Genomic DNA, 22847 nt, shown 5'->3' on the forward strand with positions numbered 1-22847 from the left:
TTCAGTAGATTTGTTTAAGACTACCAAGAAAACTCTGTGTGACCCCGATTTAGCTCACTGCAGTAACATTAAGGTAAAATGTATACATTGTATGTTTAGATTTGTTTGGGTCCATTCAACAATACTTTGGTCATAAATAATATGTTTGTTATTAAAATGTACTCTGCAAAAGTTGAGTGCTACAACCATGAAGAATGATGTCCAAGTGAGAGAGAATGGGCAACTTGGGAGCAATTCTCAGCATAAATAACTAATATGAATCATTTTTAGAGCATTAGAAGATTCTAATCATAACATAGTCATACACGTTATCATAAAAAAAACTATAACGTCCTTCATCCTGATCACTTATCTCAAAACGTATGCCAACAACAACAAACTAAGAGCAATGATAAAAATTCAAACATGGCTAGATTTCTTCTTTCTACTTACAGTTTAGGAGTTGTGTAGACCCATAGTGAATGTATTAAGTATCCGTGAGAATGCCATTATATTCAAATGTTGATGTATGGCCAGCACAAATAAAACAAGAAATATATGTAAAAATCCTCTTATGATTCCTATTCCTGTTCATCGGACAGCCCTCACACTGAGTACAGAAGGATCTGACTTTACTTTGACCAGCTGCTAACATGCCGGAAGACAGCAGGGCTGTACCAGGATGCCTCCACATTATGTCTCCCCCTGGCATTTCTAAGGGCTTTGCCAGATATAGCAGGGAAAGAATAAAGGAGAAAGAGAGGAATGGGTTGTGTGTGCGCGTGTGTGTGTGTGTGTGTGTACGTGTGCGTGCATGTATGTGTGAGAGAGAGAGAGACGGAGAGAAAAAGCAGACTGAAAAGGCAAAGGAGAAAAAAGAAAGGAATTTCAGAGAAAGCTATGGAGTGAGAAAAAGAGAGGATGGTATAATGGAGTAGAGGGGAAGCTTGCCTGGTGCCTAACATGGACAGCTGCTCTCCTGAGAACATTCTGTTGCGTCCTTTGATGCCAAACCCTGTGTGATGCATCTGTGCTCTCACACAAGACTATCTAGTCTATTCAGTATCACACTCTCTTCAGTACGTACTTTCTCTGCTCTCTACTGTATATAACATAGTCATGAAAAAACGTCTCCTGTCTTGTTAAATGCTTGTTCTTTTCTTAATAACTTACATTTTAACTATTTATTTTCATATCAGGTCAGATTATGATTTACTGTTTGTTAATGTGAAAGTTATTGAAGTGAAATAGAAACAGTAATAATGTAACTTATTAAATACCTGACTGTTGGAGAGGGCCTGCTGATGGTAAGGGGAGAACCTGTTCTTGGCAGGGTCTTCTGAGGTGGGGCTGAGGGGTTTGGGGTCCGACATGGAGCGCTGCACACTCTTGATAGGTCTGGGGAGGCTCTGGTGACGCTGAGGAGACTCTGCAGTGAAAGCTTTCTGTTGGGGCGTGACGTGCGCCTTGTTGAGCTTCTCCTGGGAGGCGAAGGTGGTTTCCAGCATCCGATGGGGCGACAGCGGGGACACAGGGGAGTACAGCACCTGGGGAGACTTGGGAGGCTGGCGAGATGGGGACTCGTTCTGCTGCTGGCTTTGGTAGTTGATATCCAGGGGGTCGGGTTTCCTCCTTTCAAACTTAGCCACCCCTTGGGGAGGAGGTGGGGTGGAGCCCACCATCTGCATAGAGGTGGAATATGGGCTGATGGTGGTGGGGACGCTGAGCTGAGGGGCCACCACCCCCTGAGACTGGGCCTCCGGTTCTGTCTGACAGGCCAAGCTCTCACCCTTATGGGTCCTCTCTGGGGCAGAGATGTAGTGAAGCAGCTCCACCTTATTTGTCTCAGCCGCAGTGATGTGGATTGCAGGTGAGATCCTGCCCAACTGGTCGGCCTCAGTCTGGCATGAGGAGTCGTTGTTGGTCTGAATGGCTATGCTAGAGGAGGACACTTTGGCGGTTCCATCGGATTTGACCTCGCTGCTAGAGTCTGAATGTTTGGATAAGCGCGATCTCCTGCGCCTAACCGGTTGCTCCCAAGCTGCCTGATCCTCGTCGTCTGTCTGGACGCTGCAGTCGGCGATCCGCCTGGTTCTCCTGCCCCTGCGGTTCATGTACCTGTCCTCACCCTCTTCATCGTCCGTCTGCACGCAGCTATCTGCAATCCTCCTCACCAGCTCCTCCTCTGATCCATCCCTAAGACGAGGCATAGAGTTTTGCTTCTTCATGATCCTGGACCCCAACTGATTCTCACTGTTTCTCAAGGACATCTCAGAGGCAGAGCTTGGTATGGGCCTTGGGGTCACCACTGCTTGGACCACCTGCCCTTCCATGTGGGGTTGCCAGAACTGTACACTTTGGCCGTCCTGTTGAATCACCCTACCACTCTGGTCACAGATGATGAAACCTTGAGGAGTTCCTCCTCCTCCGACTACTACCCCTTGTATGGCACCTTGAGGGGTTCCTCCTCCAACTACTACCCCTTGTATGGCACCTTGAGGGGTTATTCCTCCGACTACTACCCCTTGTATGGCACCTTGAGTGGAAGTGGCTGCAGCAGATGCTGCTGCGGATGCAGCGGCTGCTGCGGCCGATGCCACCACTACTGCAGTCTTCTGCCTCTTCTGCTCCTCCAACTGCTGCTGGAGCTGCTGCTGCAGCGACTGGATCTGGTCCAGTTGCATCCTCTGTTGGGCTAGCTGTTCCCTCTGCATGACCAGCTGGGTCTCCCTCTCTGATTGTTGCTGATGCAGGACATGCTGTTTGATGGTGTGCAGCTCCTGAATCTCGCGCTGCACCAGCATTTGTTCTTTCTCCCTGTGCCTCTGGAGCTCCATGCGGTCTCGCTCCAGTTCCTCATGCAGGCGCATCTGCCGAAGTTTCTCCAGCTCCACACGCTCTCGCTCCATCTGCAGCATCTGCTCCTGTTGCTGTCTCAAACGCTCCTCTACCTTTTCCAGCTCTGGGTCGCCCGAAGTGGCGATAGTGGTGCTGGCTGCTGCAGTAGAAGCAGTCTGGCGAGTGGTCTGCAGATGGGGCTGCACTAGAACCTGTGGATCAGGCTGAGTTATAGGCTGAGACTGGGTTTGAGTCAGAAATGAAGCTTGAGTTTCTATTTGTTGTTGCATTTGAGTTTGCATTTGTTGCTGTATTTGTTGCTGTATTTGTTGCTGCATTTGTTGCTGCATTTGGACTTGCATATGAGTTTGAGTATGGGGGTGCGTCGTAATATTCTGTGCTTGGATTTGAGTTTGGGGGGTCTGTTGGTTTGCAGGGACCACTGCAGACTGAATTGGCATTGCAGTAGTTTGTCCACCCATATGAGAAATTGGCTGGGCCAGTGGTAAGGTTGCAGCGGTGTGCACAGAGACGGCTGCAGAAGGCTTCCCAAGGTAGACAGGAGCTTCTTGGGTGGAGGTGCTCATGGCAGGCACACTTCCAGGAACACCAGCCATTGTAGGGAACTGGTTGGGAGGAGGGTAACCATAATGTCCCTGTGTGGACAGAGGCATCTTTGGGGTCATATGAGGCAACCTGGTGAGGCTCGCCAGTGGTACAGCGGTCACGCCTGCAGGGTAAGGTCGGTATATTCCTTGTGGCATGGGTTGCAGAACAGAGGAGGGCTGGGTGGTTATTGGCAAGGTAGAGGCTATTGGGGTGTTGATGGTGGAATATGTCATACCGTCAGCTCCTCTCATTGCAGATGGATATAAGGCCCGTATGCTTGCTTGTCTGGCATTGATCAGATTGGTTAGGGCTTGGCAGTGTGCAGTGGGCCTCCCATCAGGGCCATAGAGTAGGTTGGCTCGGATTGATGCTAAGCTTTGCTGTAGGTTGAGCCTGGCTGCAGGCCCTGCTCCACTTCCAGAACCATACTGCATCATCTCAGGGTTGCTGTACCGTTGACCGAACTGGTCCATAGAGTTCAGAGCTGCACACATTCGGCTGATCTCCCTGGCAGTGGTGGCACTATACTGTGCCAGGTTGGCGTCCGGTAAACCTGCCTGACCATAGCCGTAGTCTTGGTTGATGTTGGACATGGAGCCGTACCTTCGCAGGGGCAAGGGAGGACCTGCAGCATCTCCTTGATGACGTAAGTCTGTGTAGGATCCGTATTGTGCACCCATGCCAAGATATCCTCCTTCATAGGCCTGATTCATGGTGCTCAGATCCACTGCTAGGTCCCCAGAGTCAGTCCTCTGATAGTACTGAAGACCTGTATTAGACAGGTTGGTGTCAGACATGGAAGGTTGAAGCCTGCCTCCAGGGGGTATAGGGTATAGAGGGACTCCCTGCATCGGTTTACGCTCCTCTGGTGCTCCTTGCATGCTTGCTGTCTGGTAGCCATTATTACCAGGTGGTGGTTGTTGTTGCTGTTGTTGCGGCTGTTGTTTCTGCTGCTGTTGGCCTACACTGTAGTGTGGTGCAGGAAGAGTGACTTGGGAAGATTCAGTGGTAGAATTTTTCTGAGTTAAGTTACCTGCACAGCTACCAGCAAAGGGTAGCTTGTAAACAACGTCACAACAAGCCACTTGGTTCTCTGGTTTCTGTATCTGTCCACCAGTGAGATCCAGGACCTGGGGAGGAAGAGGAGGCTCTTTGACCAGCTGAGTTACAGTGGCCATCTGAGAGGCATTGCTATGTTCCAGTTGGACCATCATGACATGGGGCTTTCCCGTGGACAGGTTGATAACTGTGGGCTTGTTCTTCAACTCCAAGGCAAGCCCACTCTGACCATAGTCATGATGATTGTTAGAGGGAGGTAGAACTATAGACGCTGGCTGGGACGGCATGGGAGATACTCTAGGAATCACACTGACCACAGGCTGGGCACTGCCACTGCTCGTCTGGCTAACCACCAGGTCTTTCTTCAGCAACAGCGGCTGGACCTGGTTCGCTAGGTTATAGCGAGCAAAGGAAGACTGCTGGTGCTGCTGGAGCTGCTGCTCGAGGAGCTGTTGTTGCTGTAGGAGCTTCTGCTGCTGCATCTGGAGCTGCTGCTGCTGGATGCCCAGGTCCTCCAGACACGCATCAATCTTAGGAATGGATGGGTCAGTAATGGGTGGCTTAGTTTGTGTTAGACACATTGCTGACCCAACGCCTTGCCCCAGATCCATACGGTTCTGCAGGGGATCTCCGTAAATCACTGGATGCCCCTTCGGCTGAGATATAAACATGGAGGCTGCCACGGTGACACTAACTGTTGTTGGAGTGGACGCCGAAACGTGCGGCTGCTCTTGTGCATTCAGGTTCACGGCAGCATTCAGTGGCTGCACCGAATTGTGATGGTTGGGGTGTTGTTCAGCATCGAGGGAATACCTTCTTGTATCAGTTGCCAGAGATGTTAGATCCATGCCCTGGTCTGTCATGATGATTGGGGCGGCCTTCATTGGTGCTCTCAGGTCCACTACAGATGCAGGTCCAGTCGGACGCATTTGCATTTGGCCCTGCTCTACGACCCTAGAGGTACCTGGGACATTGGAGATCCTACATAGGGAGATATTTTCCATTGATATTGACCCATGACTGTATGTGGTAGCTGTGGTTGTCATTGTCATGCTTAAACCAATATTAACCCTCTCTGCATTTTGGGGCCTCTGTAAACCATGTTGTGGGGATTGTTGAGATAGATGCATTTGTGGGGACGTTGGAGAGCTTGTTGAAGGAATATATTGCTGATACATGGGTTGATGGATAGCCTGTGTTGGCGAGGACAGGGGAGAAGTGGAGGAGTTTACAGTCAGAGGCCTGGCAGGACTGGTGGTGGTCTCAGAGCCCAGCGTTATCCCCATTACTGGTGAGTCGGAGGAGGACTGTTGTCTTGCAAGGCGTGGCGATGCTGTTCTTCGAGGCATCTGGGCTCCATGTTGTTGCGGTGGTACTGGGGAGGTGGCGCCACCAGCGCCAGGCTGAGAATGTTGTGGGGACACCCCAGGCCCTGTAGGTCGTAGGGACAGGGAATGAGTGGGACTCTGTGAGGGAGAGGGGGAAGGGGAAACAGGAGGACTGGGGCCTTTGAAATAGGAGAAGAGGGAGGATGCGATGGAGGGTGCTCCAGAGTCAGGAGGAGGCGCCCCCTGTGCTGGTCCCTGAGGACCTGGTCTTCCAGCCACTGGGGGGATAACACCCCCTATTTTGGTAGTCTGCGTCCTCATCCGGTCTTGGGTTTCTTTTGATAGATGCTGTGTCACACTGATTCCTGGTGGGACCCCTTTTCCAGCCCCACGTGTGTCGTTTGAGGAGAAGGAAACAGGTGCAGAGATTTGTGTGGGGCTGGAGCCAGGGGTTAGAGGTGCTTCAGTGCCTAGATTTTGTTTGCTGCTAGGCTGAGGTGCCCCAAGCGGTTGCCTTTGCCGACTTCCTTGTTGTTGGCCTGGCCTTTCTGGCTGTCTCTGCTGCTGCATCTCTGCTTTCCTCATAATTTCTTCATACACCTCCTCTGCACTTTTCAGTGTCTTGTCCAACGGTGAAGTGGCAGTATGTTTTTCAGTGGGGGAGTAGAGAGACATGAAGGTGGGTAGGTTGTGGTGGCTTCCTGACTTGTAGAGCTTGGAGCCCATCATTTCAAAGCCCTCTGCCTCTGAGTCCATGGAAGGGGAATACTCGGAGCAGGAGGATCTGTGGAGCTCCTCCATCTCTGCTGCCTGTCTCAACTCCTCTGTCGGGGATGCATCCTCGATGGGCGAGAGGTTGCTGGGGGGAGTCTTGGATCTCTCTCTACGTCTCTGGGCCCTTAGCTCCTCTTTGTCCCTCTTGGTTTTCCTGGCTGTACTGCGGATCCTCTGCAGGTCCAGATCTCTCATCTTCTCCTGCTCTCTCAGAAGCTCCTCTTCCTCTCTCAGCTCGTCTTCCTCGGATGAGTCCTCGATGGTGGGCAGGAGTGGGCCGTGGGAGCGGTGGCGAGCCTTCCTCTGCTGCTTGGCTTCCTCCAGTCTCTGCCTGCGGCTGGGGCTGCTGTCACTGTCATCCTCCATGGAGGACACGGAGGTAGGGGACGTGCCAGATGTGTAACTGGGAGTTGTGGCAGGGAGGGTGGATGAATACTCCCCCCTCGACCGCTCCTCTGGTGATCCAGTCAGACTCTCCATCTCCAGCTCTGGCTCTCTGAGGTCATGCTCTGAGTTGTTCAGCTCAATGGTCTTAAACCGCCGCAGGCCTCCTTGGGAAGCCATCATACCTGCATCGTCTTCGCCATCTACCCCCTTGGTGTCCTCCTCAAAACTACTGGAATGGTGGGTGAGGCTGCGTCGTTTCTCCTTCCCCAAATCCTTTTTGTTTTTAGTTTTCTGGTAGCCGTATCCTTCCTCCTCCTCTTCCTCCTCATCCTCGTCAGCGCTCATTTCCATGATCTGCCTCCTCATGAACTCCTCATCTGTCATTTCTTTATGGGACTTCTTCTGCCTGGGCGGTAAGGGGGACAGACCACTCTCGCTGCTGTCCTCCACATAGTCGTGGCGCAGCTTGGAGCTGAGATCGTCCGACACCTCCCCTTCAGAGTTGTTCTCCCCGCCCTGGTCTGTAGCGGTCTTGGACTTGGACTCTAGCAGTGGCCGCATGGAGCTCTCTAGCTTAGTGATCTCAGAGGGGCTGGAGAGGCTACGTTCACTCAGCTTTAACCCCGGATCTTCACAGATATGGCCTGTGATCTCGCCCACGGAGCCGGAGATCCCATCTGAGGAGTATCCCGTGTCACTGAGGCTCTGTGTGCTGGACTTGTTGGAATCCTAAAGGAAAGAGAGAAAAAAAGAGAGACAAGTCAGAGGCCAGTAATAGCATCAGTCCTGTTGCCCCCTGACTTAATTCATTTCTGTAGCAAAAAGTCTATTACAGGCAACAGTGCACCCTTTCTTTCCTATCGTTTCACCTAACTCATCGGCAGAGTTACTTTTATGGGCATTTGTTTCACAGATGATAGGGGTTGGAATAAAAGCACTGGAGTTTATACAGGCTGTATTACTATTCTGGCAAGACATGAGAATAATTATATTGTAAATAATTCAGTCATCAAAGCACAGGCAAATACAGTTGAAGTCGGAAGTTTACATGCACTTAGGTTGGAGTCATTAAAACTCGTTTTTCAACAACTCCACAAATTTCTTGTAAACAAACTATAGTTTTGGCAAATCGGTTAGGACATCTACTTTGTGCATGACACAAGTAACTCTTCCAACAATTGTTTACAGACAGATTATTTCATTTATAATTCACTGTATCACAATTCCAGTGGGTCAGAAGTTTACATACACTAAGTTGACTGTGCCTTTAAACAGCTTGGAAAATTCCTGAAAATTATGTCATGGCTTTAGAAGCCTCTGATAGGCTAATTGACACCATTTGAGTCAATTGGGGGTGTACCTGTGGATGTATTTCAAGGCCTACCTTCAAACTCAGTGCCTCTTTGCTTGACATCATAGGAAAATCAAAAGAAATCAGCCAAGACCTCAGAAAAAAATTGTAGACCTCCACAAGTATGATTCATCCTTGCGAGCAATTTCCAAACGCCTGAAGGTACCACATTCATCTGTACAAACAATAGCACGCAAGTATAAACACCATGGGACCACGCAGCCGTCATACCACTCAGGAAGGAGACGCATTCTGTCTCCTAGAGATGAACGTACTTTGGTGCGAAAAGTGCAAATCAATCCCAGAACAGCAGCAAAGGATCTTGTGAAGATGCTGGAGGAAACAGGTACAAAAGTATCTATATCCACAGTAAAACGAGTCCTATTTCAACATAACCTGAAAGGCCGCTCAGCAAGGAAGAACCCACTGCTCCAAAACCGCCATAAAAAAGCCAGACTACTGTTTGCAACTGCACATGGGGACAAAGATCGTACTTTTTGGAGAAATGTCCTCTGGTCTGATGAAACAAAAATAGCACTGTTTGGCCATAATGACCATCGTTATGTTTGGAGGAAAAAGGGGGAGGCTTGCAAGCCGAAGAACACCATCCCAACTGTGAAGCATGGGGGTGGCAGCATCATGTTGTGGGGTTGCTTTGCTGCAGGAGGGACTGGTGCACTTCACAAAATAGATGGCATCATGAGGCAGGAAAATTATTTGGACACATTTAAGCAACATCTCAAGACATCAGTCAGGAAGTTAAAGCTTGGTCACAAATGGGTCTTCCAAATGGACAACGACCACAAGCATACTTCCAAAGTTGTGGCAAAATGGCTTAAGGACAACAAAGTCAAGGTATTAGCGTGGCCATCACAAAGCCCTGACCTCAATCCTATAGAAGATTTGTGGGCAGAACTGAAAAAGCGTGTGTGAGCAAGGAGGCCTACAAACCTGACTCAGTTACACCAGCTCTGTCAGAGGAATGGGCCAAAATTCACCCAACTTATTGTGGGAAGCTACCCGAAACGTTTGACCCAAGTTAAAACAATTTAAAGGCAATGCTACCAAATACTAATTGAGTGTATGTAAACTTCTCACTCACTGGGAATGTGATGAAAGAAATAAAAGCTGGGAAAAAAATAATTCTCTCTACTATTATTCTGACATTTCACATTCTTAAAATAAAGTGGTGATCCTAACTGACCTAAGACAGGGAATTCTTACTAGGATTAAATGTCAGGAATTGTGAAAATCTGAGTTTAAATGTATTTGGCTAAGGTGTATGTCAACTTCTGACTTCAACTGTATATAACAGATAATGTAATTAACGTTATTAAAGCTCAGGCAACTATAACAGATAATGTAATGAACGTTATTAAAGCACAGGCAACAATTACACGTAATGAAATGCACACAAATATGACTATAAAAAGGTTAAGATAAAAAGTGACAAAAACAACAAAACGACAAACAACAATAAAATGCAAAGAAAAAACATGATATTTTGGTTACATGCTCGTGTAATTAAATGTGCATTGAAGTCTCTGCCATTGTTGAAGAATGATGAATGATGGTAAAAATAAACAAGCTGATCAAAATATAATGATTAAGAAAAAAAAAATGTGCATTGCATGTTAGCTAATAACACTGATTAGTCATGATTAGAATATCAGACATGGATGACTATAATGCAGATCATACAGGCTTAACATTATGATTGAACTAATAAAAACATGAAGAAAAGATACCAAAGGTGATGCATGGTAAATGGCTGATGCTTGGGGATAGAGATGACAAGAAGGGGGATGAGAATGATATGCTATAATGATCATAGAGTATGACGATTACTAAAATTAGGTAAATTAAATTCTGGTGGTAAATCACGAAGAATAACGGTGGTGAAGACGCTGAAGTTGCAAAGTTGCAGGGGGCTCACGTCATGGTGTTTTGACTTCTGTGAATCTTCAACGGGTTTCTTCTTTTCATCTTTTGATGTGGTGATGGCTTCTGGTGCTCCCTTTTTGGGCGAGGCTTTGGCTTCATTTTCCTTATGAGTTTTGGGGACGACTTTAGTTTTATGCTGGCCCTGTTGCTGTTTGGGTTTAGGTTGAGTTGATGCACTCTTAGCAGGAGAGGGTGCACCCTTGGTAGGGGTGGATGCAACTTTAACAGGGGAGGGCTGGGCAGAACCCTTGCTCTGGGCAGTGAGTCCTGTCTTTTTGGCAGGGGAGGGTGTGCACTTGTTAGGGGTGTATGCTGTTTTAGCAAAGGACAGTGCACCCTTGGCTGGGGAGGGCTGGGCAGGACCCTTGCTCTGGGCAGTGGGTCCTATCTGTTTGGCAAGGGAGGGTGTGCCCTTGGCAGGGGTGGATGCTGTTTTAGTGGGGGAGGGTGCACCCTTGGCAGGGGAGGGCTGGGCTGTTTTAGCAGGGGAGTGTGCACTCTTACCTGGGGAGGGTTGTACCTTGGCAGGGGAGGGTTGGGCAGGCCCCTTGCTCTGTTTGGCAGGGGAGAAAGGAGGGCCACTTACTTGGGCAGCCAGTGGTTTTTGTTGCTGTTGAGGATCAGTGGGCCGTAGCCCTGCCTGCTGATTGGGCCCTCTCTGCTGAGGCTGTTGTTGATTGGCTGGAGCTGAGTGCAGTGGGGATCCCATTGGCTGAGGAACAGGAAGTGGAGCGTCTCCCAGGGCCCCAGACAAAGCTCTCTGGGTCTGGCAGTTCAGGCAGAGCCATTCTTTATTCTGAAACACAGACAGAACAAAAAGAGGCCTTTAGAAAACTGCAAGGTACAGGATTGTATCAAAACAAACATTGTCTGTTAACTGCAAACTGAAGATTATTCTATAATGATCATTCAAAAAGGGACAATAACAATGTCAGTCAAAGAACATTTACAGTCAAGAATCAATTAATAAAACATAAAGTCAGGAAGAAACATTCAACAAACAGCCCCACAAATACCACAGTGACACATAATGTGGTAGAAGTGGGATGGTGGGAGCTGAGGAGAGGTGCCTTACTTGCCCAACAAGGTCAGTCTGCTTGAGTAACATTAAGATAAGACAGGACAGGAATAGTACTACCGTTGTCTGCACTACTGCGGTCTGCACTACCAGCTGTCTGCACTACCAGCGGTCTGCACTACCAGCTGTCTGCACTACCGCGGTCTGCACTACCAGCTGTCTGCACTACTGCGGTCTGCACTACCAGCTGTCTGCACTACCGCGGTCTGCACTACCGCGGTCTGCACTACCAGCTGTCTGCACTACCAGCTGTCTGCACTACTGTTGTCTGAACCACCGCTGCGCTCACAGCAGCACTTAAAAATTAAGCATGTCCTCTTAACTGAAATAATATAATCACAACTCTCCAATAAATCAGCTGTCTCGTAGAAGGTTTAAGCCGCTAATTTACACCAGTGCTACATCCCAAATAGCACCCTATTCCCTATATTGTGCACTATATAGGGAATACAGTGGCATTTCGGACACCACTATTTTTCTTTCATCTGGAACAGTCATTCTGATTCCCATGTAAAATAGACCCATAATATATGTTCACTGCTCAAAAAAAATAAAGGGAACACTTAAACAACACAATGTAACTCCAAGTCAATCACACTTCTGTGAAATCAAACTGTCCACTTAGGAAGCAACACTGATTGACAATAAATTTCACATGCTGTTGTGCTAATGGAATAGACAACAGGTGGAAATTATAGGCAATTAGCAAGACACCCCCAATAAAGGAGTGGTTCTGCAGGTGGGGACCACAGACCACTTCTCAGTTCCTATGCTTCCTGGCTGATGTTTTGGTCACTTTTGAATGCTGGCGGTGCTTTCACTCTAGTGGTAGCATGAGACGGAGTCTACAACCCACACAAGTGGCTCAGGTAGTGCAGCTCATCCAGGATGGCACATCAATGCGAGCTGTGGCAAGAAGGTTTGCTGTGTCTGTCAGCGTATTGTCCAGAGCATGGAGGCGCTACCAGGTTACAGGCCAGTACATCAGGAAACGTGGAGGAGGCCGTAGGAGGGCAACAACCCAGCAGCAGGACCGCTACCTCCACCTTTGTGCAAGGAGGAGCAGGAGAAGCACTGCCAGAGCCCTGCAAGTTCCTGCAAGAGGAAGGCATTGATGCAATGGACTGGCCCGCCCGTTCCCCAGACCTGAATCCAATTGAGCACATCTGGGACATCATGTCTCGCTCCATCCACCAACGCCACGTTGCACCACAGACTGTCCAGGCGTTGGCGGATGCTTTAGTCCAGGTCTGGGAGGAGATCCCTCAGGAGACCATCCGCCACCTCATCAGGAGCATGCCCAGGCGTTGTAGGGAGGTCATACAGGCACGTGGAGGCCATACACACTACTGAGCCTCATTTTGACTTGTTTTAAGGACATTACATCAAAGTTGGATCAGCCTGTAGTGTGGTTTTCCACTTTAATTTTGAGTGTGACTCCAAATCCAGACCTCCATGGGTTGATAAATTGGATTTCCATTGATTCTTTTTCTGTGATTTTGTTGTCAGCACATTCAACTATGTAAAGAAAAAGTATATAAGATTATTTCTTTCATTCAGATCTAGGATGTGTTGTTTAAGTGTTCCCTTTATTTTTTTGAGCAGCATATATAACCCATAATATTTTTGGAGGATAGAAATACTCAGCATTTTTGAAAAGTATTTCTCTCTCTCATGGCTAACTACCAGGAAGTTTAAACAGACAGGCTGAGTGGGCAGGAAGCTTATATTAATGAGCTTGCCTTGACTGACAGCTCTTTGAAACGCATATGTCAAGCAACTTGGATGCAGTGAGCAGTAAAATCATCTCAAGCAAATTTGGTGATACACAAAGAAATGATGTACATTTTTTTTTAATACATATCACGTTTAGCATGTCTCTTGTGATGCGGTTCACAGCAGCACTGATGGATGTGTTGACAGGAGAACTGCGTCAGAGTTTTGGATGACCCTTCACCCTATTTTGTTCCATGCTGGCTGAAGACCAAGCTAGCCAGTAATTAGTTAACACCAGACACAGATGAAAGGGGAAACATAAGTATCTTTGCCATAGATGAATAGTGTAAACTATTATATTTGCTGACACCCTACAGTCAGATTTTGGCACCAGTAGAGTAGCTACACTATATATACAAATGTATGTGGAAATTAGTGGATTCAGCTACTTCAGCCACACCCTTTGCTGTATAAAATCAAGCACACAGCAATGAAATCTCCAGAGACAAACATTGGCAGTAGAATGGCCTTACTGAAGAGTTCAGTGACTTTCAACGTGGCACCGTCATAGGATGCCACCTTTCCAACAAGTCAGTTCGTCACATTTCTGCCCTGCTAGAGCTGCCCCGATCAACTGTAAGTGCTATTATTGTGAAATGCAAATGTCTAGGAGCAACAACAGCTCAGCCGCGAAGTGGTAGGCCACACCAGCTCACAGAACGGGACTGTTGAGTGCTGAAGCATGTAGCGCGTAAAAATCGTCTGTCCTCAGTTGCAACACTCACTACCGAGCTCCAAACTGCCCCTGGAAGCAACGTCAGCACAATAACTATTTGTCGGGAGCTTCATGAAATGGATTGGCCGAGCAGTCGCACACAAGCCTAAGATCACCATGCGCAATGCCAAGCATTGGCTGGAGGGGTGTATAGCTTGCCGCCATTGGACTCTGGAGCAGTGGAAACGCGTTCTCTGGAGTGATGAATCACGCTTCACCATCTGGCAGTCAGATGGATGAATCTGGGTTTGGCGGATGCCAGGAAAACGCTACCTGCCCCAATGCATGATGCCAACTGTAAAGTTTAGTGGAGGAGGAATAATGGTCTGGGGCTGTTTTTCATGGTTTGGGCTGTGACCCTTAGTTCCAGTAAAGGGAAATCTCTTAACGATACATCATATGACATTCTAGATGATTCTGTGCTTCCAAATGTGTGGCAACAGTTTGGGGAAGGCCCTTTCCTGTTTCAGCATGACTATCCCCCTGGCCACAAAGCAAGGTCCATACAGAAATGGTTTGTTGACATCGGTGTGGAAGAACTGACCTCAATCCCATCGAACACCTTTGGGATAAATTAGAACGCAGACTGTGAGCCAGGCCTAATTGTCCAACATCAGTGCCAGACCTCACTAATGCTCTTGTGGCTGAATGGATACAAATACCAGCAAGCAATGTTCTAACATCTAGTGGAAAGCCTTTCCAGAAGAGTGGAGGCTGTTATAGCAAACGGGGGACCAACTCCATATTAATGCCCATGATTTTGGAATGAGATGTTTGACGAGCAGGTGTCCACATACACTACATGACCAAAAGTATCTAGCTATATAAACCATGCCCCTCTGCAAACATGCCTTCTCCAATGATGGTAAGAAGGCGGTACTTATTAAAATGAGAGTTAGGGTGATGTCACCCTATACCATTAATCTCACCTCATGAATCCAAGTTTTTGAAAAGGGGTGAGGGACCAGTAACTTTTGATCAACATTTCTCAATGCAGAAGCAAGTGTCATTTTTCAATCTTAGATCTGGTTTCATCCAAATATCATCCAATTTCATGAAAAACATGATTTTGGCTGTTCATGTTCAGGATCTGAACTAGGGTTGAATATTTTCCTGGTATTTTACAAATGTTTCATCTCGAGAATAAATCACTTTTCTCTCGGGTAACCCGGTATTTCCCACCAAAACCAGTAGTGTCGTTCAAAGGCATCATAAAGCATATAAATATGTCTGGATTTGATTAGAGCTTTGATCAGCATGAAAAATCCAACCTGATGCTACCTGAACCTGATGAGCCATATATTAAATACATTTTATGAGCCCTACATTAACATTTAATGAGCACAAGACCAAAAAAGCCCAAATGATTGCCGTTATCCAATAGGCCTACATATATGATAGGCTGCTGCACATTACCCACAACAGAAAAACAGAAAATCCCATAGATGTAGCTAGCTATATGCTCTCTTGGGTAAGTAAATGAAACTAGCTCTATCCAGTAGGCTAATCTTGTTGCGTGTGAACTGTATTACTATACTGTGGTAATGTGGTATTAACGGCATTACATATACACGCCACCAGGGGGTGTAGGATTTCAGTACCGAGAGGTATTTTCTTATTTTCCCTTTATGTAACCAGGTAAGCTAGTTGAGAACAAGTTCTCATTTACAACTGCGACCTGGCCAAGATAAAGCAAAGCAGTTCGACACAAACAACAACACAGAGTTACACATGGAATAAACAAACGTACAGTCAATAACACAATAGAAAAGTCTATATACAGTATGTGCAAATGAGGTAAGATTAGGGAGGTAAGGAAATAGGCCATAGTGGCAAAATAATTACAGTTTAGCAATTAAACACTGGTGTCATTGCTAGAGTATTGGAATGCACTCAAATACACACGTTGAGTGCAGCTGCGACTGCCTGCTACACCATGCTCAAGGGTTAGTAGTAAAGCAATCAGTGTATAAAGAGCTGCTCCCTCACTCCTTCCAAAACATTAATAGTTCCATGGGTTACTACATGTACTGTATTATATGGACTGGAATTACGCACATCGTTCAAACCATGATAAAGCAGAAGAGAATGTGCGATTATGGTGCAGCACATGCGGCCTTCACTAGTATAGGCTAGCGAATTTGATGTTGAAATATAATAGGCCTATTTGTATAATTAGTAGGCTGAAGCATATATACCTTCATAATATTTCCCCTAATGTTATTAACCTACCTCATCTTTCTTGCTTCAGTCCTTCCTCGCTTTCAACAGCTAAAATACGTTTAGTTGTCCTCATCTTCATCATCCTAATTTCATCCTTGTATAATATAGGACTGGAATTAGATGCAGAAGGCTTTCACTTTTCTTCACGAAGATTGGTTATAGGTCTAAATGAATAACTTTTATAGCAGGTTCACTCTTCTTTCAAACTACCCTGAGTTCTGTCGGCTGCTGTATTTAACGTTCAGCAAAATAAGAGCTTGCGTCCCTCTATTGTTATAAGAAATGCAAACCAAAATAATGTCCTGCAAGCTATTATAGTCAATCTTTTCCTGCATGGGACTCCAACGAGCATTTTTAAGGAAGCCAGCAGAGCACAGGAACACGTTGGGAGACAGAGCTGGTTTCAAGCGCAGGGCGCAGCAGGTGTTTATTAGTAAAGGACCACAGGAGGAGGCAGGTAGCAGGGTCAGGCAGAAGGTAATACACAGGAGGAAGCAGGTAGCTGGGTCCAGGGGCAGGCAGAAGGTAATACACAGGAGGAAGCAGATAACTGGGCCCAGGGGCAGGCAGAAGGTAATACACAGGAGGAAGCAGGTAGCTGGGTCCAGGGGCAGGCAGAAGGTAATACACAGGAGGAAGCAGGTAGCTGGGTCCAGGGGCAGGCAGAAGGTAATACACAGGAGGAAGCAGGTAGCTGGGTCCAGGGGCAGGCAGAAGGTAATACACAGGAGGAAGCAGGTAGCTGGGTCCAGGGGCAGGCAGAAGGTAATACACAGGAGGAAGCAGGTTCCTAACAGGCAACAGTACAGCCAGGGAAAAGGCTAGTAACGTCGTCCGGGAAATCAGGCAATACGTTGATAACAGGAAATCCGATAGGCTAAAGTACAGGCAGTGAATAGGCAAAATGCGTTGTTTTGGTTTGCAAAAACACGGGAGGATTAGATCACTGGGGGGGAAACACGGGAGGATTAGATCACTGGGGGGGAAACACGGGAGGATTAGATCACTGGGGGGAAACCCGCGCTCCGAATAGACGTGTGTCACAAAACAAACAATACCTCACAAAGAACTGAACTAAATAGTGTGTGATAATGACATACAGGTGTGTGAACAGGTGATCATAATTCAAGTGATTGGGATCTATGTGTTTGAGAGCGTGAGCTGCGTTCAGGGGATCTATCTATCGTTACGTGTTTGAGAGTGTGAGTTGGAAGCAGACGTTACAAACGCAGGTGCTTGCGTATTGCGCAAGGGACAGAGGCTATAAATTAGAAGCGTATTATGCATAACCCATCATTAATTAGCTAAATATAAGGCTAATACTGCGTTAAATATAGGCCTATATACTGTACATATCAATCTAGAAGAGTTGATGGAGTGAGAAAGAATGCGAGAGGGCTCGCGCAGCAATATTCGAGTGATAGGCAGTGGTGTAAAGTACTTAAGTAAAAATACTTTAAAGTACTAAAGTAGTTATTTCGGGTATTTGTACTTTAATATTTATATTTCACTACTTTTACTTCACTACTGTACATTCCTTAAGAAAATATTGTACTTTTTACTCCATACATTTGACACCCAAAAGTAGGCTACTTGTTACATTTTGAATGCTTAGCAGGACAGGAAAATAGTCAGATTCACGCACTTATCAACCGAACATCCCTGGTCATCCCTACTGCCTCTGATCTGGAGGACTCACTAAACACAAATGCTTTGTTTGTAAATGATGTCAGAGTGTTGGAGTGTGCCCCTGTCTTTCAGTAAATAATATTGTAATGACCTGACTAGATCATAAAGGAACAATTGTCCAGACAGAGGATGGAGTTAAGGAATTGACGGTTTATTAAGCCAACTTAACACAGGCTACTGTTTGGCTGTAGCCCACGGCAAATAAATGAAAGATACTCCACAAACCAACCGTGACCTTCTCTTGTGAAGCCCAGACTTAAGAGAGAGAACAATGGCTAAACCTGGTCTTAACTTCCAATGCTCCATCCCCCTGCCCAACCCCCTTCCACGCCACTCCGCCAACCACCAGGATGCCCGGTATCAGAACATTCCAGGCATTCCCGTGATTGGCAGATAGCAGATTGATTGGCATGACCCCGTGAACACTGGTAAGTACAACACAACCCACTAATAGCCTAACACATAACCCACAGCTGTCTGTGCGGGTCACTACACAGCCCCCCCACCACAAAGTCCCTCGTCCCCGAGGGAACAAACAAAGTCTCTGAAGCAACCCGGAGGTCTCCTTTGCCTGCGTGGCCGTGATGGTCGCAGTGTGTCCAGATGTGAAACAGGGGGCTCCATCCATGGCAGGGGGCTGCCCCTCTGGGACCCAGGGGATGAAGGCAGGGATATGGGGGACCAGGAAGCGGGAACGGGGAATACAGTCCGTGGCTCCGGGGAACCACGTGGTGACACAGGGAGGGAGACAGGGGGAGGGGGCTGTCTGGAGCCTTGTCTGCGGCACATGGGGGTGGGTGCCTGGGGAATGTCATTGCCAGAGAGGGGAATTGTGGAGGTCCCTGGGGTTTGGGGAGAAGAGGCCCCTCTGTATGGGGCTAACCTGTCCCAGTGCAGTGCCACCTTTCTTCCCCTGGAAGGAAGCTGCACCCAGTACACAACCTCCCCTACCCTCTCCAAGACGCTGCAGAGTCCCACCCAGTGACTGTCCAACTTGGGGCATCAGCCTTTTTTCCTTAGGGGGCTGTAGACCCTGACCAGCTCCCCAGCCACAAAGTGCCTTCCCCGGGTGTGCATGTCATAGTTCCTTTTCTGCCTCACACCTGCATTCACCAGCTGCTCTCTGGCGAATGTGTGGGCTGTCTCCAGGCGGTCCTGGAGTCTCCGGGCATACTCCGGGGCAACATGAGGGCTATCCAGGGGCCGACCAAACGCCATCTCCGCAGGGGTGCGGATCTCTCTCCCCAGCATGAGGAGGACAGGCGTGCAGGAGGTGGAGTCTTGGACAGCGGAGTGGCATGCCATGAGGACCATAGGCAGGTGCTTGTCCCAGTCACGCTGGTGTTTGGCAGAGACGATGGCCAGCTGCTGTCCAAGCGTTTTGTTGAAGCGCTCCACAAGGCCATCACTTTGAGGATGGAGAGGAGTAGTGCGGGTCTTGTGCATACCCAGCCTCTCACACATGGTGGCGAACACACGGGACTCAAAGCTTCTGCCTTGGCCGCTGTGGATGGACTCCGCAGCTCCAAACCTGCTGAACATCCCCGCTGTCAGGGCGTCGACGATGGTCTCTTCCTCCTGGTCAGGCAGAGCATAGGCCTCGGGACATTTTGTGAAATAGTCCATGGCCGTGAGCACCCAGCGGTTTCCACTGTCTGTGGTGGGGAACGGCCCAACTACATCCACTCCCACCCTCTCCATGGGAGCCCCCACTGGGAACTGAGAGCGGCCTGGGAGGCCCTTTCTCGCTATGCAGCAGTTGTCACAGCAGCGGCAAAAGTCCTCCACATCCCTCTTGTGCTGCCCCCAGTAAAAGCCCTGACGGAGGCGGCGGAGTGTTTTTGTGACCCCAAAGTGTCCAGTCCCCACCCCCCCCCATGAGTACTCTGGAGCACAGCCTCCCGCAGTGCTTTTGGGACCACCACCTGCCACCTCTCCTCTCCTGTAGCTGGCTCGTTCCATGCCCGCTGTAACACGCCATCAGCCAGCCGCAGTCTCTCAAACTTTGACCACAACCCTTTGGTCGCGAGTGAGAGCGCTGTCACCTCTTCCCATGGAGGCCTCACCTGCGCCTCTATCCACTGTAGCACTGGCTGTAGGTCTGTGTCCCGTCCCTGCTGCTGCCCCCATTCAGCCAAGTCGACAGCTCACAGCAGACAGGCCCGCTCGCCCGACACATTGTGGCACAGACCCCCTCCTATGCACTCAGCGCTCTCTCCCGTCCCACTCTCCGTTCACAGTGGCGGCAACCATCTGCAGTTTCAGGGCCGACGGGACATGGCGTCGGCGTTGGAGTGAAGTGCCCCTGCCCTGTGCACCACTGTGAAGTCATACGGCTGAAGCTCCTCCAACCAGCGTGCCACCTGCCCCTCTGGCTCTCTGAAAGACATGAGCCACTGGAGAGCAGAGTGGTCAGTCCTCACAGTAAATGGCAGGCCACCCAGGTAGTACTTGAAGTGTTTGATGGAAGCCACAACAGCCAGGAGCTCCCGCCGGGTGACACAGTAGCGGCGCTCATGTTTGTCAAAAGTTTTGCTGAAGTACACCACCACTCTCTCCCCCTCTGGCCCCACCTGGGCCAGCACCCCACCCATGCCCACATTGCTCGCGTCTGTGTCCAGGATAAAGGGCAAGGTGAGGTCAGGGGGGGCGAGCACAGGGGCCCCGATCAGTGCACGTTTGAGGGTTTTGAAGGCCTCCTCACACTCCACTGTCCAAGTGAAAGCCTTGTCCTTCAGCAGCAGGCAGTTCAGGGGAGCAGCGAGACTTGAGAAGCCCCGTACAAACCTCCTGTAGTACGAGGCCAGGCCCAGGAAGCTCTTCAGCTGACGCTGGTCGGTGGGGGTGGGCCTGTCTCGTACAGCCCCCACCTTGTCCTCCATGGTGCTGATCCCCTCCTTCCCCACTCGGTGGCCCAGGAAGGACACCTTTCTCCTCATGAAGTGGCACTTCTCGGGGTGGAGCTTCAGACCTGTGGCAGCCACCCGCACCAGCACACATCGTAGCGCCACCAGGGCTGACTGGAAGGAGCTGCCATGGGCCAGGATGTCATCGAGGTATACCAGACACTGCTGTCGGGGGATGCCATCCAGCACCCTGTCCATCAAACGCTCAAAAGTAGCTGGAGCGTTGCACAGGCCGAAGCACAGGACCTTGAACTGCCAGTGTCCTTTGTCAGTTTTGGCTCTGGCCTCTGGGGAGAGGGGCACCTGCCTGTAGCCACTGTGGATGTCTAGTGAGGAGAACCAGGAGGACCCCCTAACCACGTCCAGCGACTCATCGATACGTGGTATGGGGTATGAGTCCTTCCTGGTTACCTCATTCAGCCGCCTGTAGTCCGCACAGAACCTCAGCTTGCCCCCCTTCTTAGGAACCATGACAACTGGCACCGCCCAGGGGCTGTCTGAGGGCTCGATGAAGTCTGCCTGATGCATCTCCAACACAGCCTTCTCTGCCGCCTCCTGGCGTGCCAGCGGGATACGGCGGGGACGCATCTTGATGGGTCGAGCATCACCTGTGTCGATCTCATGCTGCACCAGATGAGTCTGACCCGCCTCTTCCTCACTCAGCGCAAAGCTGTCTCTGAATTCAAACAGCAGCCACAACCGTTCCTGCTGCTCGGGGTCAAGACCAACACAGTTCCTCCCCCATATCTCCCTCACTGCAGACAGTGTGCTCTCCTCTCCCATCTGGGGTAGCTGGGCTGGGGGGGTGCAGCCCGGGCTCATGGAGGGATGTGTCGTGGGGGTAGCTGGGGGAATGTAACACACAGCCGTAGGTGACAGGGGGGCTGGGGAAAAGTCACACACAGATGTGGGGGGGGGGGGGCAGCCCTGAGTCTCTGCTGCTTTAACTGTTGGAGTAAAGGGTTTGTTGGGTTGAGTGAATATGATATTAGATGATACTATATGATACTAGATCTTAACCTGTTGGGGGTAGGGGGCAGTATTGACACGGCCGGATAAAAAACGTACCCGATTTAATCTGGTTACTACTCCTGCCCAGTAACTAGAATATGCATATAATTATTGGCTTTGGATAGAAAACACCCTAAAGTTTCTAAAACTGTTTGAATGGTGTCTGTGAGCATAACAGAACTCATATGGCAGGCAAAAACCTAAGAAGATTCCTTACAGGAAGTGCCCTCTCTGACAAGATCTTGTTCTTCTTGTCTCTGTTTATTGAAGACTGAGGATCTTTGCTGTAACGTGACACTTCCTACGGCTCCCATAGGCTCTCAGAGCCCGGGAAAAAGCTGAATGATATCGAGGCAGCCCCAGGCTGAAACACATTTGCGCTTTTGGCAAGTGGCCGATCAGAGGACAATGGGCTTAGGCGCGTGCACGAGTCGACCCCATGCTTTATTTTCTTTCGTCTTTTTACCTAAACGCAGATTCCCGGTCGGAATATTATCGCTTTTTTACGAGAAAAATTGCATAAAAATTGATTTTAAACAGCGGTTGACATGCTTCGAAGTACGGTAATGGAATATTTAGAATTTTTTTGTCACGAAATGCGTCGTGCTTGTCACCCTTCTTTACCCTTTCGGATAGTGTCTTGAACGCACGAACAAAACACCGCTGTTTGGATATAACCTGTTGGGTCTAGGGGGCAGCATTTGCACGTCTGGATAAAAAAAATGTACCCGATTTAATCTGGTTACTAATCCTACCCAGTAACTAGAATATGCATATACTTATTATATATGGATAGAAAACACTCTAAAGTTTCTAAAACTGTTTGAATGGTGTCTGTGAGTATAACAGCACTCATTTGGCAGGCAAAACCCTGAGACATTTTCTGACAGGAAGTGGATACCTGATGTGTTGTATTGACTTTAAACCTATCCCATTGAAAAACACAGGGGCTTAGGAATATTTTGGCACTTCCTATTGCTTCCACTAGATGTCACCAGCCTTTACAAAGTGTTTTGAGTCTTCTGGAGGGAGATCTGACCGAACAAGAGCCATGGAACGATGATGTCCCATTAGACACCTGGCGCGCGAGTTCATGTTGGGTACCCTCGTTCCAATACGTTATAAAAGAGTATGCATTCGTCCACCTTGAATATTATTCATGTTCTGGTTAAAAAGGCCC

General features: G+C 48.7%; 1 protein-coding gene across 1 annotated transcript in view; it reads right to left on the bottom strand.

Moving 5' to 3' along the window:
* Positions 1 to 22847, bottom strand: part of LOC106583441 (protein bassoon-like) — a 183761-nt gene that overhangs the window by 5655 nt on the left and 155259 nt on the right. Inside the window, 2 exon segments of the mRNA XM_014167602.2 lie at positions 1260 to 7703; positions 10856 to 11065. Of these exon segments, the coding sequence (XP_014023077.2) occupies positions 1260 to 7703; positions 10856 to 11065 (6654 nt within the window).

Source organism: Salmo salar, chromosome ssa22 (assembly GCF_905237065.1).
Source record: "Salmo salar chromosome ssa22, Ssal_v3.1, whole genome shotgun sequence".
Lineage (NCBI taxonomy): Eukaryota > Metazoa > Chordata > Actinopteri > Salmoniformes > Salmonidae > Salmo > Salmo salar.